Below are 15,949 nucleotides of genomic sequence, written 5' to 3'. Positions count from 1 at the left end.
ATGACCTCAAATTTTAGTTTACAATACTGAAGCAATTTACGGTATAATAAATTAGAATGTGACATATGTCATTTTAATGTAGTTGAATTTTGAAAAATATGAGTTCAATGTCATTGAGAGGTATGTTTATGGGGATTCTGAGTTACAATTTAAATTAACATAGTAATAGTGTGCATTTTTATTTATTTATGCTTTATGTTATTGAGCTTATTTAGTGAACCTTGTTTAATTCATTTTAGATATGGAGAATATAATTGAATTTATATGTTCATATTTATATATATATATATTTATATATCTATATATATCTGGGTCAATCGATCTGACCAGTAACCCACCGGTCCGACTAGTGACCCAATGATCCAGTACCCCGACTGGGTTGATGCATGGATCGAGTTTAACAACATTGATTTTGATTAATCTGGATCACTAAGTAAATGGTGATCCAGGACCACTAAAATTCTACTCAGTACTGGGTCCTTACCATGAAGCGTGCGTAGGCATTAGCTTCCTTGAATATCTATATTTATTTCATTCAAATACATAAATCATGATTTTAAAATTTAAAGATAAATATACTCTTATTTATTCAATTTCAAAACAAACTCAGTCAAAAAAAAAAAAAAGTTGTATAACGATTGATTTATGCTACCCAAAAAAAATAGTAGATTTTGGGTACAGGATATGTATTTTTGTTAGGTATGGCTCATATTTCGTATATTGATAAGGGTTTTTATTGTCGAGTTCAGCAGAAAGACAATTGAGGTTCTATGAATAGCTATTGTTAGGATTTTCTAATCATATTTATATTCTCCTTGTAAATCGAGTGACTTGTAACGAGTGACGGTGAGGTAAATATAGTACAGACAAACTGAATGTAGTCTAAATTAGATAAACCAAAATAAATCATTGTATCTATTCTCTCTCTTTTCTTTTTTTCTTTTTAAATTTGTGTGATTGTGGATTTTCAAGAATTTTTAGATTGTAAACATGGCCAGTGGTCCTCCTATATCTAGTAAATATATCATAGCAAAGTTTTTTTTTTTTACTTTAATAAGTTTACGAGGATTATTTTCTCAGATTTCAAACAAAGTTGACAAAATGGGGCGAACTGGAGCAGTGGTAAAACTGTTCCTTCATGACTGAAAGGTCATGGGTTCGTTTCCAGGAAACAGCTTCTTTGCAATTATGCAAGAGTAATCCTGCGTACAAGGATTTCCTCCACCCCACACTCTTTGCGTACAAGGAGTGGTTTTTTTTTTTTATTTCAAACAAAGTTGACCTTACTTGAAGAATAAATTTTGTCAACATATATATAATTAAGTTACGATACAATCATACATTAACCAATTAAAATTACATATTTCATCAACCTCGCATTGTGAGTCTAATTATGATGAGCCTCACCAATTTAAAAAATAATTACCTTAACTTAATGTGCAAATTATTAATGGAGTTTAAAAATCAAAAACCAAGTTCTAAACTTATGTGCAAATTATTAATGAACCTTAAAAATTAAAAACTGAGTTGGGGAGAGCCCGTCACAGTTATTCCTTAAAAAAAAAATTATTACAGCACAAGCTTTATACTTGTTAATTAATAAGTCCGATTGTTTTTTTTTTTTTTTCCGTAGATTGAACATTTCAGAGTGGACTTACATATAAATGAGAAAGGGAGGAAGAACACTTCTTCGATCGGACTTAAAAAAGCTCCGAGAACTATGTGTTAAGCTTACTCATTTCTTCTCCAACGTGGGACTTTGCAAAGCTTTTTTTATTTTCTTTTTTTAACCATTTTTTTGTTCTTTTTTTTATAAATTAAAATTAGACCCGGTCAAAATAAAGTGTTTACCATTGCCTCTTTATTTGTTTCTTCAAAATTTTAAACCATTTGATATTTATTTTTAAAGGTCTCAACTACCTTCTAAGCCACAGATCTCCAGTACTTGGGGTGATACCGAAAATAAGAAGAAAAAAGCTAGCTAGTTAAAGCATTAGATCGATGCACCAAGTAAATATATATTATTCAACTATAAGATTGGCAACACCTTGGATACAAATCATTAAACAAAACTAGAAAAACCCACTGACAAAAAACAAAGAATAACCCTCTCCAGAGAAAGAAATGCAAATAAGAACCAACTTACAAAAAACTAGAATATAATGGGGAGAGACCTGAAAAAAACCTCAAAAGGTAACTTAGGGCTTCTTCCCATGAAAACATATATGGGGCCATGTTCAACACCCAAAGAAGGTCTCGGAAGCATTTAGAAACAAGGAATATTAGATGTGAAGAAGGAAGACTTAGACCTAGTCAGTAGAAAAAAAAATAAAGTTACAGGAAAATATTCTAGAAAAAAAAAAAGCTTAAACTAATTTTGGTAATAAGAACTTGAGATTGATTAATTGGCAATTGTGAGATCATTCATATCTCTTGTAATTGCTGCAATACAACTTGAACTTCGAGCAATCCCTGCTTTATTTTGTCCTCCTTTCTTCTCCCTAGGGCTGAAGGAATTGACCCTTCTCCCTTCCATTTTGCTCTTTTTCAGCATCTCTTTCATGGCCTCTGCTTGGAACAGAACCGGGAAAGCCCTTCCATATTTGTTGAACCTAACACATGCACTCATATGTGCACTTAAAGCCTCCTCTTTTTTCCCTCCATTTTTTTCTAACTCTTCCTTCACTGCCTCAGAACATAATCCACACACCCACTTCCCCAAGAACTTGTCACGTACACGTTCTATGTACTCAGGGGTGCACTCCTCACACATTCCACAACATTCACACTTTGCTTCTTGAACCTCAGTTATTGGTGCAAGTGTCAAATCAATCCCTTCCTTGGTTATCTCAAACGAGATGTCTGAGATTGTTCTTTGAATGTGTTCAGATGAGAGTCTTGGTGGCTTGGACTTGTTGTTGCTCCTACTGAAAGAACTTGGCAAAGACTCTCCATGGGGTGCCATATATCTCTTGCTTAATTACTTCAATGGGGTTTGAGAAGAATATTGATTGGATTGATACAGTGACTGAATTGTTGATGAATAAGCAATGAATTAGGAACAGTCCTATTTATAATAGTTCAAATTGTTTCTGACAATGTGACATTGTGAACATGTGTGGATCTTAGAGGATCAAATGTCAGTTTCAGTGACCGTGAACTTGCTAGATTTTTCGAGAAAGATTTAATGACAATGCAATGACTCGTGTAGCCTTTTCGAAATTTGAAGTAATTGCATGTATATCTGATTTGATAGGGATGCATGCGTGCTGTATATTTCACTTCCAAGTTGACTTCCCTGCTTGGTAGTTGTGTGGCTACAAGAAAAAGGTGAAGATATATTCTGCATGGTTCAACTGCATGATTACTTCCTTTGGCTGATAATAGTGCAACGCACAAATGACCTGCCTTTCTTTTTTTATATATATATATATTATTCATCGGTTCATCGATTACGTGACTAATCTGATTCAACTATTCAAGTCACGGCAAATTCTCCTTATCAAATTTTAAACCACTTGCCTTTCTTTTTCCTCCTCTAGACCTCTACTATTTTTTTTCCCTTTTCCAATATAATCTGAAAAATAATGTATATGTGGAATAAAAAAGAAAAAAGAGGAAGATATATTTACAAAATTAAGAAGCCATGGTTGAATATAAAAATATATGTTTTTATTTTTTCACAGTTCAATTATTTTTTTTTCTTTTTTTCACGGTCCCTCATTCTAACCTACTGTATTAATGCAGGTAATATAATTGGATTTTCATTAGAACCAGCAAGTATTTTGGCACTGGCTGGATTTTAAAAATGATTGATTTTATATTTATAGAACTATGAAAATAATATAGAACCATGAAAATAACAACTTCTTCCATAACTGGCACTGGCTGAATTTTTTCTGGATTTGATATTTGGCACGGGCTAATAAAAGTTTTATTCGGCTCCGCCACTATTTTCCATGTTCGGTCCAACATACATACTAATATAACACGCTTAAGTAGAAAAAAAAATAAAAAAAATCCCTTATTATTAGAATAATGTTTAAGCAAATTTTACGTCCATGCAATGAGAAAAAGTTGGTTGGCATTAATAAAAAGTTCTTCCTTTTAGCAAATTGATCATTAGTTGTCGTCCAGTACAAGCTGAGCTGAGCACCAATACAGTTTGTGGGGTATTCACATGCTGGCATAGTAAAACCATATATATTTGCTTCGACTTTCTGCTTTCGTGGTAAACTTAATTACAGTTATATCGCACGAGCCTTCCTCCACAAACATGAACTTTAATTTCATTTCACGGGGAACTTAAAAAAGAGAAAGGAAAGCCATTGAACTTGGTTTCAAGAAAGATATATATATCAATAAAGTTGCAGTCTCTATCTGATAGCTAGGGTCTAGTTATATATAAAACTCTAGTGGTTATAAAAAAATTTGATAAAGCAATAAATATGTGAACAATAGTTAAGTATAATTAATGCATGTGATCGAGATAGAAAATCACTTTTCCACTAGTATTATTTCTTTTTCTTATTTTTTTTTTAATTTAAATGAACATATTATTACTTCCACAAATTTTGTCACGAGTTCTGGGGAAAGGACGTACGCTTTGTAGTTTGTAGCCTAATCGTCGGTATTTTTCTATTTGACTCATTTCGGAAAATATAATGATCAGGTACATAATACGATCCATCGATAGCTTCCTTGTTAACTTGTAATTCTGAAGTTCCTTTTGCAAAAGTTGCTGCTAGAAAGAGCACTAGCAATTGCCAATATAGTGTTGGAAACTTGGGCTGAATTACTTTCTAATTTTCAAATGTGGGAAACTACATGCAGGTGTAGAGCTTTTCTAGTTGATCAATTTCTTAATTTTAAAATTTTGATACCCATACTTGGTGTTTAATTTTAAAGGGACATATATCTTGTGACTTTGGCAAGGGCACTTAGTGTACACGTAATGAATAATTAAAGAAGATTGGTTATTCTAAACACCAATTTACTATTTCAATTTTATTTGGATGGATCTAAATTAAGTACGAAAAATGGTGAATAAAAGATAACTATTCAATTATAAAAATAATGAATAAAGGCAGGAAATCAAGTAAAGCAGTCAATAAAGTATGAGATTCCTAATTTACAGGGAAATTGGGTTTATTATTTCCTAATTATCACTCAATACAAATTAAAATTATCTTACTTTAATTCTCTATCAACTATATTCACTATCAAATTTATAAATTAAGATTCAATCTCTTACTATCCTAACCCTTTATCCGAGAAGAAGAAACTTAATTAATATCTTCCCCTCAATTGGATTAAGTAATTAGATATATGAATTTCAAAAAATTGCATACCATTATGTCTATATCTTGATCATTAATCAATATGATAGTTGTCACAAGTTAAATTCATATACAAAATTCTCAATTAAATATACAAATTCAAAATCAATGCAAGAATAATCAAGTCATGGAAGCATTAAGCACATGAACAATTTCTAAATAGAAGACAAAAAGGTATTGATTTGAAAATAAGTCTAATCATATCAAAATTCAATTGAAGACTATCTACCCCTAACACAAAAGTATTTAGCTAGTCATGTCAAAGAGAGAATCAACAAAAAGATTGAAAAGAAAATCAGTAATTAATTAGAAAAGAAAAAGTTCAATTTTTTAAATAACCTCCTTAATCCTTGCCCAACTAAGTCATAAAAAATTTCTAGTATTGGTACTCCTGGTATATAGGAATTTTCTGTCTCTGTTCTTGAGGCTTCCTTTCTATTTATGCTAATTTTATTACACAAAAAAAAAAAAAATAATAGGACAATAACAAAAAAAAAATTAACAAAAAAGTTTCCTAATATATAATTCTTTAAGAATGAGGAAAGTGAATTTCTTTTAATGAGTAATCCTTAAAGAATAAAAGGTAAATCTCCTTTACCCTTTAAATGTTCCTAAATGTCTCTTAATGATATCTTTAATAAATCTTTTTTTTTTTTTTTTGCATTACATGGAAATTGAACACACACCACTACATTACATACACCTAACACACACACCCCACACCATTAGGCTAATCCTAGTGGATCTTTATTAAATCTTTTAAAAATCAAGTAACTATGACAATTATTATTTAATAAGTAATATCACCTTATCAAACAATCATCAATATAATAAAATAAGATTACTTAAATCATATTTCGGTATATCAAACTTATTTTAAAAAAAAAAAAATTATAATATTAGAAAACGATCAATATGCATACTTTTTTCTTGCCTTTAAAGATAAGTATTAAATTCATTTGTTAGTGAATCGGCTGCATATTCCACCTCTTTAACCAATTTCTCCACTGAGCTGTATCAACAGTGATAGAAGTAGCAAAGATCCCCCACACGTAACTACCAAATGAGGGGGAAATCTTGTTCATACTGATCAAAACAATCTTTCTCCTTGCAAAATACTTAAAACTTACACAAGAAATAATTGTCAGTTTGTGAGAAAGAAGTTCTTTCATAATTGTCAATTGTGTATAGCCCAAAACGAAGATAGATTTGTGACAGGACATCAAGAATTCTTCCCACATCACAAGGTGCAAAACTTAGTAGGAATTGCCAAACATAGACAGGGAGCTTGAATAAGGAAATAAGCAACATAGGCTAACACATAAGTAGTCTTTACATGCAAATCCAAGTCTTCACAGCAAAATACAGCAAAACACCAAGCAGCAAAACATGTCTTAAAAAAGAGTGCATAGTCTTTTTTAACACATCGATTCCTGTTCTCTAATCATATCATATGTCAAACAAAAGACCAGTTCATAAACGTAAAGCAAATACAATGAGCATTCTCTTCTTCGTTCAGCACCTTCCAAGCCACTACTCTTTCATATGAGATCGGTCGCCCCATGCTTGAGAGACACATACCACCTTGAAGGCAGGCAAAACCCTATAAAAATGAACAGAAATCAATACAAAGCAAAATATAGCTTCAAGATGCTGCAAGTTCTATTTTTATTTTTTAGCATACCCTGAATTCAGGGAAAAAGAAGTGAGATAAGAGAAAGGAACAATTCCACCAAGTATGCAAAGACTATTTGGTGGGGCAAAACCCTAGACTGCAACATAATTATACAAGAAAGAAGAAATGCATATGCGACACGTCTAAAGACAAAATGCCATTCAATAACAAGCCTGGTGAAAGTGGAATCATTGCTTGTTTACTATAATAAAAATTGTTAGACCTGTTGAATAATTTGGGGAAACTCTGAGCAGAGAATCTTTCGACCATGATCGTCAAATATTTTCTCTAAAGCTATGTCTTGCAAAGCAACTAAGGTAGTCTCCAGCATGTCAAGCCCTGCCTGGTTTGCGAAAGTGAACACGGGCAATGCCTGCAATAACCGAGTTCAATGAAGGTACTTTCACACAAGTAGTACAAGAGTATAATAATCAGAAGAATCGATAGTTGACTTGCAATTCTGACAGGTATAACTGCTTTTTTTAAGGTGCCAAGTAGAAGATGGGTCTATACTCGGCAAAAGAAAAAAATAAAACCTATGTAATTCACTATAACTCATAATGCTGAACATCCTTCGAGCCCTTTCCTAAAATATACCAGGAAATTATAGTGCAACTAAAAAATTTCATTATTTTATTACATCAGAGAAGCTGAGTTGCACTACATACAGAGAAGGTACATGACATTGAGAATAGATGCATGTTCTGTGAAATTGAAATAAATTTCAAGCATACTTTTAGAGTGCAGCACAATATTGCATCTGAGTGATGCCACAAGGACTTGAGTAAAGTTTCGTTCCCCTCGCTATTAGATTTAAGTAGCTCGACACCCAAGTAGCACCTACAAAATTTAGACAATCAAACAACAGCTATGTTAGAAATACCAGCCTCTCCCTGAAAAATCAATAAAAGCCAAAAATTTCGTAACATGTGCATGCAACTTATCTAACCTATCACTAACTTCCGTGGAAGTATCTCAATTAAACTTTACTGAATAATCAGATAACAGATTAGAAATAATGATACAAGAGTTAATGAGTTGTGGAATAGCTGTCAACAGGTAGAACAACAACACAATATCAAGATTTGATGCCGTGAGTCCATTTACAGAACTCGGCACATCTGCTAGTTCGATACAAGATTCCTTTTCCTGGTAAGCAGATATGTAGAAGGCAGGACTGTTGGACGACTAGAGGTGGCTATCAAAGAAAAGAAAAAAAGGAAAAGTCGCTAAAAACAGGTATGCCACTTATCTAACCATTCATTAACTTTTAAGAGCTGCTATTTATTTATCGAATGAGATAAATTTCTCATCCTTAAGACAATCTTGAAGAACAATGGCTTCCCATGCCAAAAGGACGTCACACAAAATATGTCAACTTGATACAATGGGGTTCGTGGCTAAATACATTAGACCAGCCTCAGGCTCAGAAATATGAAAGCAAATGGCAAGGCAAAACAAAGAGCTTACACACCTATAACTGTTGCAGATCCAACGAGCAAGTGTTTGCGCTTCAGGAGTACCTAGTGGTGTCCTAAGCCCAGCTTGTGAATTCAAATGAGAAGGTGAAAGCGCTAATGCCACCCTTTGGACAGATGATATAATGCTACGAACGTATTGTCGTGCCATGGATGCTACATGCTCTTGCATATGACTTTCAAATGCAAATTCGAATGCAATTGTCATCACCGATCTCATACAGCCAGAATTTCCAGAATAATCATTCGATGCTCTGTTTCCAGTGGGGCCAATGTCAAGGGCAGATGCAAGGTCAAGGGTGCGATTTGGGTTGGACGCTTCCTGCAAAAAATTTCATTGCAATAATTACAAGAACCTTGTTGAAAGGTAAATCCTAAATTCAAACAAAATATACTGCTTCAGCAATGACTACAGCTAACCTTTCCAGAATCAAGAGGAATGATGCGAAATCCAGAAGGCAGAAGGGGGGCGTCATCAGCAAAGGATGCATCAATTGGAGCAAATATAAGTTCAGCACAGGTGCCGACAGCATTCTCATCCATTCCACTGCAGAGCTATCAAAACAAATCGAATGAACTGTTAAGAAAGTAAACTACAAGCAAGGATATGATAGAAACCAAAATGGTTGCGATTGGCAAGAACAAAAAGCTGCCTCATTCTGGTAAAATACTGAGCTAAACTTTCTTAATACTAAGCTAAACTAGCAAGTTATTTGTTCTATTAAAAATTTCAAGAGAGTTGGGGATAAAATACGTTTTCCTCCTCACCATAGATCATAGAAAGAAGAAAGTGAGCACAGATCACCATTCACAATTTCATTTGCTTTCCAATATAGGAAATGTTGATAACATCACATCAACAGGATTAAGTTTAAGTAGCGCGTAAATCAGCGGTGTCAATACTAACACAAGTCAACATCAACTTCGAAACATTTCAAGCCTAGAGAGATACGAAAAGTGAAAGGAGTAGTACAACAAACAGCTTAAAGGTTTTGTTTCCATGTACCACATGAGCAAAACAAGCATATCAAGTACCATCTCTGAAGGGGAGAAGCATAGAGCCAGCAACATAAGGGAAAAAACTTACTTGCAAGAGAAAAACTTCTCTGGGCATTATTGTGTCTTCAGGAGAATGAGCAATTCCTTCCAATTTAATGACTTCCAGAAACTAGCATGTATAAGCAGAGTTAGAACCAGCACAATTATAAAATTTGTAATACTAGAATTGAATATTTAGCACCAATTTATTACCTCCTCATGCTCGATAGTGTGGGCTAGAGGAAGAATAACTTGACCCCCATAATTTCCAACCCGAGATCCTGAAAAGCTACAAGGACCAACTTTAATGGCAGCAGCTGAGTAAGCATCCATGTTGTTGTCCGCCCATTCTGATCGATGCTCCCGTAGGAACCTTAATAGAATGGCTGGAGGCACATTCTGTACAAAGAAATGACACATGGCCATAGAAAAATATAACGCCAATGTTAAAACATCAAATTAAAAATGTCTCCAGGCCATGCTTTTGTTAAGGAGAACAGCAGCACTGGAATAAGATAGAAATAATCATAACAATTAAATTAATTATTAAACAAATAAGGCAGGTTCAGCAATTGCAGATTAGAAAGATCGATGACTGATCAAACAAGTCCTCATATGTCCCCTAAACCCATTGGATAGGAGCAACTCTTTGTTAACTAGGCAATTGATAGTCAATATATTATGAATGATGATATTTGAATTACATGATTCTTTTTCAATTAAACATGACCTCAACTGCTCATACAAAAACAAGAATATTATACGAACACTACGAACTACATGTTTACAATATAATAGGAGCTTGACCTTTATCTTTGTCTAAAAAATCATTTATAGCAATAAATAGACATATTTCGTTATTAAGTATTTTACTTTATAATTTTAAGGAAATTCGGAAAAACTTGAAAGTATCCTTACCTGTAATAGCATGGAAGCTTTGGCACATAAGACTGCATTGCTGACAGATGGAAATCCATTGGCAAAGGAAAGATTAAGACCCATTAACTTGTCAGGTGATGAATTCACTAGAACTGTAACATCATCAGCACCATTGCCAATCATTGACCATCCCTCATCAGTAAACCCATTGACTGCCTCATTGAAACCCCTGCCAGGAAATAGATGTGAGATTCCAGATTTAGATGCAATGAAATTCAACAAAAATCATGCTCCAGTTTAATATATTAACCGGCTCAGTCTCTGGCCAAGTGCCCGAAGAGCTGCCGGTCGTCTACCCCACCCAGTGACATTAGACTGAGAAACTTCATGCGATATCTGCCTTAGCTGACGTAGGGCCTGCATGAAAAGGAGAAAGATGTAAAGAAGCCACAACCCTTGGTAAAACCCACAGTCTATATTTGTGCTACTCTCAAGATGAAAAATATCTTCCAATTGTATAAACTCAAATACTATAATACAAAAAATCATCAGTAATAATTACAAAAATCATACCACCATTGTTGTCTTCTGAGCCAGCACTGTTGATGATTCATACAGTGGACGCAATACTTCAGGAACACTCCATGGCTAACAATAATACAAAGAGTGCTGAAGTTATTTTTGTTAAATAAAAATATTAATGCAACAAAGTTAAATTCATATACCTCCAAATCCATATGATCAACAATGTGGATGATGGAACCACCTCCTTCACAAGGTCTTATCAAGTACCCGCTAGGCAGCGTCTCTGCTCTAACAAAGTGCTGCACAGGAGGCATGCTTGGACCATTTTGTGTATTTTTAAGAGACCGCTCACAGATCTGAAGCAGGGAAGCATTATAAGAATGATGTAGATGTACTTGCAGAGTAGGAGAACTCCACATCAACAACACCTTTATCCCATATTAGATGGGATCGGTGGTAGATGAACCAGAAAAAAAGGTATGGAAATATTGAGAAAAAAATGATAAAAATAAACTGTAAGTGTATATACATATATATATATATACATATATATATATATATGAAAAAGTGTTTGTCATTTTAAGAGAGAGATAGACACAAAATAATTTTTTTATTTAAAATTTAAATTAAAAAAAACCACCCACTTTCTCTCTCTCATGATTTCCATTTTTTGTGTCAATCTCTCTCCTAAAATGACATAACTTATGTCATTTAATGACAAATGACATAACTTATGTCATTTAAAATGACAAACACTAAACTCATATATATATAGGGAGGGTTATATTTACAAACTTTTTGTTTACAAACTACACTGTACTTCCGGAAGTACACTAGGTTACACTATTTACTTTGCAAAAATTTGTAAAAAAAGTTTGTAAACGGATCTTTCCATGTATATATATATATATATATATAAATATTATCCATACAAAAGTAGTACACAATTATAAGGAAAAATAAATTAAAATAAAATACAAATAAGGAGATATGGGGGGACAGAAAAGAATAAGAAGGTAAGAAATAAAAAATAAATAAATAGATAAATGAAATAAAAATAAAATAAAACAACATAAAAAGGAATATAGGGAAAAAAGAAAAAGAAAAACACATAAATAAATAAATAGGTAAGAGAAAAAAGATTGAAAGGAAAAATGGAATAAAAGAAAAGAAGGAAAAAAAAAAAGATGAAAAGGACAAAAAAGAGTCCGTCTACAACATAGGAATAAAAATGGGAACTATGTAATATAAAAGTAGGGCTAGGCATTGCACATAAAGAGAGGTATGTTGTTAACTACAATGCCTAGTCAAATAAAATCTTAAGAAAAGAGTTCTAGATAGTCATTTACCACTAGGCTTCCATCTTCTAGGACAGATGTGTAGCGCAACAACCAGAAGTCCCGAGCAGGTGCCAACGTGGTTGGTGCATATAGCTTATCACCAAAGAGTAAAGTACACAAATAAGAAACATAGTCTGTTAAGTTACAGAGAGTCATCATTCATACCAATTAATTAAGTTGCTTTACCTGCATATAAAGCAGCTCTATAGTTCCACCATTTGCAGTGGGCAGCACATTCAGAACATCAACAGCTCGGCAATCTCGGAACCACGAAGGCCGATCTTTGAGGATTTCTGCAACCTGGAAAGGGTACAGTTGATTATCCCATCTATAAACACAAGCAAGACAATTAGTGTAAATACAATAAATTAAGAGCACTAACCCTTGTAGGTTCTAGACCCACTAGGCCACAGGCTCTTGCGGCCACACCAGTGCAACCATGAGAAATAGCAACGATTCCAATGGAATCCGGACCAGGCTGCGCAAATCAGCAAGAATTAATGAAAAATAATAATTTAAAAAAATGTTTAGCAAGCACCCTGTAAATAGAAGACAAACCCTTATTAACAAAGAAAGCCATTAGCCATCACAAGTTGAGGTGTAAAGTTATTCAAAGATGAAGATTTTCCCGGTATTTAATCATTATGTTCATAGTACGTTCCAATGAAAGTATTGAAGAATAAAACAACCAATTGATCAACCAATATTAAGAGTTATTGGGTTACCTTCATTCCAGGCATTTGGACCCACTCAACAGCAGTCCCAGTAGCCTTTGAAAGAAACTCTGCTAAAGTCTCTTCTGCAATGGACAAAAGCCTGGGAAAAATGACACAAGATTCCATAAGGCCAAACATGCACAGCCAAGTTTTCACAGACAACAATGACAGAAAGGGACCCAACAATCACATCCCCACTAACCCTGCAGGACTTGCATCCCTTGGAGGATGCTGGGTTGTCAAACTGCGCTGACCACTAGTCACGGCTGACTCACAGCTTGTGTCTTTGGTTGCAAGCGTATTCTGCAGAGAATTCACCATTCTAACTCAATTCTAACGCGTTCAGTAATGAACAAAGGGAAGAACAATTGCACCCCTAAATTACTAAAAAAGCATTAAAAAAAGAAAACTTTTAAGATTGTAAATCAGGAAACTTTTAGAAAAGGACACAGTTGAATACAAAATTCCCAAATTAACCAAGTTGAAAGAGTAGAAACACATGAGCAAAATTCATACATTTTGGGTATGTTGACGAAAGTAGCCATTTTCGTACACCAATTGAGACACCTGCTTCTGCAACCTATCATTCTCCTCCATCAGCAACTTGTTCATGGCTGTCAGCTTCCTATTTACAGCTTGCAACCGCGAAGCCTCTTTTCTCTGCTTCTCTCTACATCTGAATTAGCAACAAACACAATCCACGGGCATCATCATTAAAAAAGCATAACACCAAAAACTAGAATGAACACTTTCTGTTGTATTAATCTAGCAGTTCCCCCATCAAGTACTCGTCCATGACCATGAGCAACAAACAATCAGTATAGGGTAAACAAGAATGCAGATAATTAAATCATAAAAGTATAGCAATTTGGTTGTGCAGCCAATTGTACCTTCTGTTCTGGAACCAAACTTTGATTTGCTTTGGCTCAATGTTTGAGAGTATTGGGCACTCGCGAATAAGCTGCTGGCGGCGAATGGAACTGGGTTTGGGGCAGTCATGATAAAGCCTCTCAAGGGCTTCAACCTGCTCAGGTGTGTAACGGACATACTTGCCATTATCCAATCCTGCTTTACCATCCTTGCAGGACATTGCCATATCTAACAACTACCTCAAAATTCAAACACCCCACCAACCAACCAACCAACCAAACGTTTGAACAACAACAACAACAAGTGACTTCTACCACAACTTCAATTGCTCTTTAACAGCAAGCAACCATTAGCAGATTCCTCTGCCTAGTGAGTCAGGAAGAGTTTGCAGCGAAAACTGTGAGGCAAATGAGAGAGCTGAAGTGGCACGCAGTTTATCTTTGTTTCCTCAGCAAGAGACAGCCACTAACACGAGAATACGATAAAAATCTTTCGAGATCAGAGCCTTTGAAGCAACCTCATGCTAACAACAGCAACGATCTGACTCCCACAAACAAACAACACCTCACCTACAACATGGGGAAAAAAAAAAACAATTTCCTAAAAAAAGGGTCAAAAAACAAAAAAAAAAAACTATAACCACCCGGAAAAGTTGTACACCCGAATCGATTCTATTATCAGAAATAGCATAACCCGAACCTTGCAGAGTTGTCCCTCAGGGACTCAGAGCGAGCCAAAACGACACCGCTTTAACGATCTTCATCCACTGGAAGGTACCACTTGTGCTAATCTATTTGAATTGTTGCTGATCTTTGGACCATACTTTTCAAGCTATCAAACAAACGCCATTGAGAGAGCAAAACAGAACAAAAATAGGCAGGGCAAAGATCAAAGAAGCATTTTTACTTATTTTTGTTTTTTTGCAGCTGATAGGGGAATCTCTGGCACTGTGAAATTGCTCTGAGAACTGTGATGGTGAATACTTCTCTCTCTCTCTTTTTTCTTTTTTTTTTTAATCTTTTGCTTTGGGAATCAAACAAAAAAAATAAAGGGGGAAAGAAAAGAGAGGAAACCCTAACACAGCTGGAAGAGAAAGAGAGGGCAGTGGAGCATCATGTTCAGGCTTTTGCTTTTTGGAGGTGTTGTTGCCTTGTTGGTTGGTTGGTTCCTCAATTTCTCAATTTCTATGTGTCGTCTTCTCATATTTGCTCTGTTGTGAGTGTTTTCATTGGTTCTTTCACTTTCGGTTCAAAATGGAGCACCCTCTTTTTCTTATTTATATATTATATTAATTTTTCAAATTGCACTGAACTACACATTGTATGGACCAAACTACCCCTTTTCCCGCGGTGTGGCTGCTCTTCTTTTCTTTTTCTTTTTTTCTTTTTTGAAAATTATTCCCTCGGTAATTCTACAAGTTCCCTGTGTATTAATCCAGAGTTCATAATACTTCAAAATTAAGATTTTAAATTTCTCATAAAAATAATACTAAAATGTATCAAACATATATTTTTACTCTTATTTATTCAATTTTTATGTGTGAACTAAATTACTATCATATTTTCTTGTTCGGCTGCTCTTCTCACACTTCAGCTTTTGAAAGCCCCCAAAGCCCATGGTCCCGCCGCTCCCCATATCATTATCTGCGTAATGTCATAATTACCCTTGCCCCCTCTCCTTCAATTACTTGCTTGCTTCTTTAATTAAGGGATTTTAAAAAAAATATTACTTCGTGCCAGTTCTTCTCAGATCTGTTTATTAATAAAAAGATAATGGTGTTATGTGTATTCCAGGTTGCAGTATCATCCGTACTATTTTCAATTAAAACTTTTGTTTAACAGCTTGTCAATTTTTTCAGAGATTTTATTGGTGCTAGATTATAATAACTTGTTTTGTGTTTTTGGTTTTGTTGTGACGATTCTAATTGTAATTTTCAATAATTACACAGATAAATTATTTAACAAATAAAAAAAATCATACCTTTTACTTACAGTTCATGCATTTTGTGTTTGGTTTCAAAAGTTTAGTTTCATATTAAGATACAAACAAATAAAAATAAAGAAAATGGATTAACAGAAAGCTACAAATT

General features: G+C 34.2%; 2 protein-coding genes across 2 annotated transcripts; both read right to left on the bottom strand.

Moving 5' to 3' along the window:
• Positions 1–2,086: 2,086 nt before the first annotated feature.
• On the bottom strand, positions 2,087–3,029 carry LOC133303280 (uncharacterized). The gene has a single exon (XM_061503167.1). It carries the CDS (start codon positions 2,963–2,965, stop codon positions 2,402–2,404), a length of 564 nt encoding a protein of 187 aa, XP_061359151.1. The 5' UTR covers positions 2,966–3,029; the 3' UTR covers positions 2,087–2,401.
• Positions 3,030–6,654: 3,625 nt separating this feature from the next.
• LOC133303264 (homeobox-leucine zipper protein ATHB-15) lies at positions 6,655–15,065 on the bottom strand. The gene is made up of 19 exons (XM_061503143.1): positions 14,560–15,065; positions 13,881–14,429; positions 13,507–13,666; positions 13,193–13,293; positions 13,000–13,090; positions 12,657–12,752; positions 12,461–12,574; positions 12,284–12,367; positions 11,135–11,290; positions 10,983–11,057; positions 10,720–10,826; positions 10,449–10,638; positions 9,744–9,929; positions 9,580–9,660; positions 8,913–9,047; positions 8,489–8,814; positions 7,749–7,854; positions 7,238–7,387; positions 6,655–6,942 (listed from the first exon to the last, which is right to left on the bottom strand). Exons 2-19 carry the CDS (start codon positions 14,084–14,086, stop codon positions 6,796–6,798), a joined length of 2,511 nt encoding a protein of 836 aa, XP_061359127.1. The 5' UTR covers positions 14,087–14,429; positions 14,560–15,065; the 3' UTR covers positions 6,655–6,795.
• Between the last annotated feature and the right edge of the window lie 884 nt (positions 15,066–15,949).

Source organism: Gastrolobium bilobum, unplaced genomic scaffold (genome assembly GCF_033153095.1).
Source record: "Gastrolobium bilobum isolate Gb01-03AN ecotype WA unplaced genomic scaffold, APGP_CSIRO_Gbil_v1 utg21994, whole genome shotgun sequence".
NCBI lineage: Eukaryota > Viridiplantae > Streptophyta > Magnoliopsida > Fabales > Fabaceae > Gastrolobium > Gastrolobium bilobum.
Note: the sequence above shows the minus strand (reverse complement) of the source record. Positions and strands in the feature narration are given on the sequence as shown.